The 1,328-nt window shown below is 36.7% G+C and overlaps 1 protein-coding gene across 1 annotated transcript; it reads left to right on the top strand.

The window, feature by feature from the left end:
- The first annotated feature begins 642 nt into the window (after positions 1 to 642).
- Positions 643 to 1,074, top strand: LOC149194846 (uncharacterized). Its single transcript, XM_089407822.1, has one exon. It carries the CDS (start codon positions 643 to 645, stop codon positions 1,072 to 1,074), a length of 432 nt encoding a protein of 143 aa, XP_089263948.1.
- The last annotated feature ends 254 nt before the right edge of the window (positions 1,075 to 1,328 follow it).

The raw sequence follows: 1,328 nt of genomic DNA, 5'->3' as shown, positions 1-1,328 counted from the left end.
GATTGGATAAACGGGAGATGAATCTTGGAGATAGGATCAACACGAGAAGTTTTAACTCTTAACCCTTTACAGGCTCTTTGGAAGGTCTTGAGGCCTTGAGGCCTTCTGTTATGCCCATTATTTTTAAAAACTTCAAGAAGATGAGATTTCTCCTACTCTAGGTGGTTTTCATGAGAGATTCTCATAGCATAGGTAGAAAGAGTGTTGAGAACACCAAATCTTTTAGCAGTAAAATCATGAGAACTAACATGAAGATATTGTTCCATGTGAGTTTTTTTGCAAAAATCGTGGTGAAAAACAGAACCATCATTCATTCCAGAGAGGAAAATATCAAGGAAGGGAAGGCTTTCATCCACCTCAACTTCCATTGTGAACTTGATGGAGTCAGATTGAGAATTAAGGTGGCTCAAAAACAAATCCAACTTCTCACGTCCATGGGGCCATATGATGTAAGTGTCACCAATCTCTGATGAAAACCACCCAGGCCAAGAGAAATCTCATCTTCTTGAAGTTTTTAATAATAATCGATATAACAAAACTTAAGGCATCAAGGCCTTTGAAAGAGCTTGTAAAGGGTTAACAGTTAAAATTGCTTGTGTTGATCCTATCTCCAAGTTTCATCTCCCATTTGTCCAAGGGACCATGGACATGATTGCCCGTATCCTTAGAAAGAACAATGTATCCTCTTTGTTCAAGCCTCTCAGTACCATTAGAAATTCTCTTGGTTTTGTTAAATACCCTGTCGACCCTAAGCACATGAAAGGTGTGTACCTGGTTCATTGCTCCTATGGTATTCCCTATATTGGAGAAACGATTCGGTCAATTAACCAGAGAATCCATAAGCATGCTGTAGACATTAGGCACAATAGTTCCGGCTCATTGACTCTAGCTGAACATGTCGAGAAATCCAAGCACCATGTATGTATTGAGGATTCCAGAGTCATTGCTAGGGTTGATCACTTCCACCATAGGAATCTTCAAGAGGCTATTGAGATTGACAGGCATGCTAGAAACCTTAACAGGGACGATGGTTGGAAATTGAGTAAGAGTGGGGCTCCATCCCTCTCTTTGTGATTCCACCCCCTGTCTCTTCCCCAATATATTAAGTTCTTATAGTCTATTTCTGAATATTATTGATATGTAATATTAGTTTCCTTTTGTTTTTAACCCCTATATCTTCATTACTATTTTAAAAAATTTCCATATTCTAATTTACTTGTTTAACATAATTAAAACAAATATGCTCTTAACATTTTCTTTATAAATATATAATATTTTGTAACCTTTATCAACCCTTTATCCTTATTATGATTCAATTTTTATATTAT

This window comes from Pinus tabuliformis, chromosome 2_2 (genome assembly GCF_031772625.1).
Source record: "Pinus tabuliformis cultivar Carrire ecotype Pingquan chromosome 2_2, CPIR1, whole genome shotgun sequence".
In the NCBI taxonomy this organism is placed as follows: domain Eukaryota; kingdom Viridiplantae; phylum Streptophyta; class Pinopsida; order Pinales; family Pinaceae; genus Pinus; species Pinus tabuliformis.
This window is presented reverse-complemented; position numbering and strand designations above follow the sequence as displayed.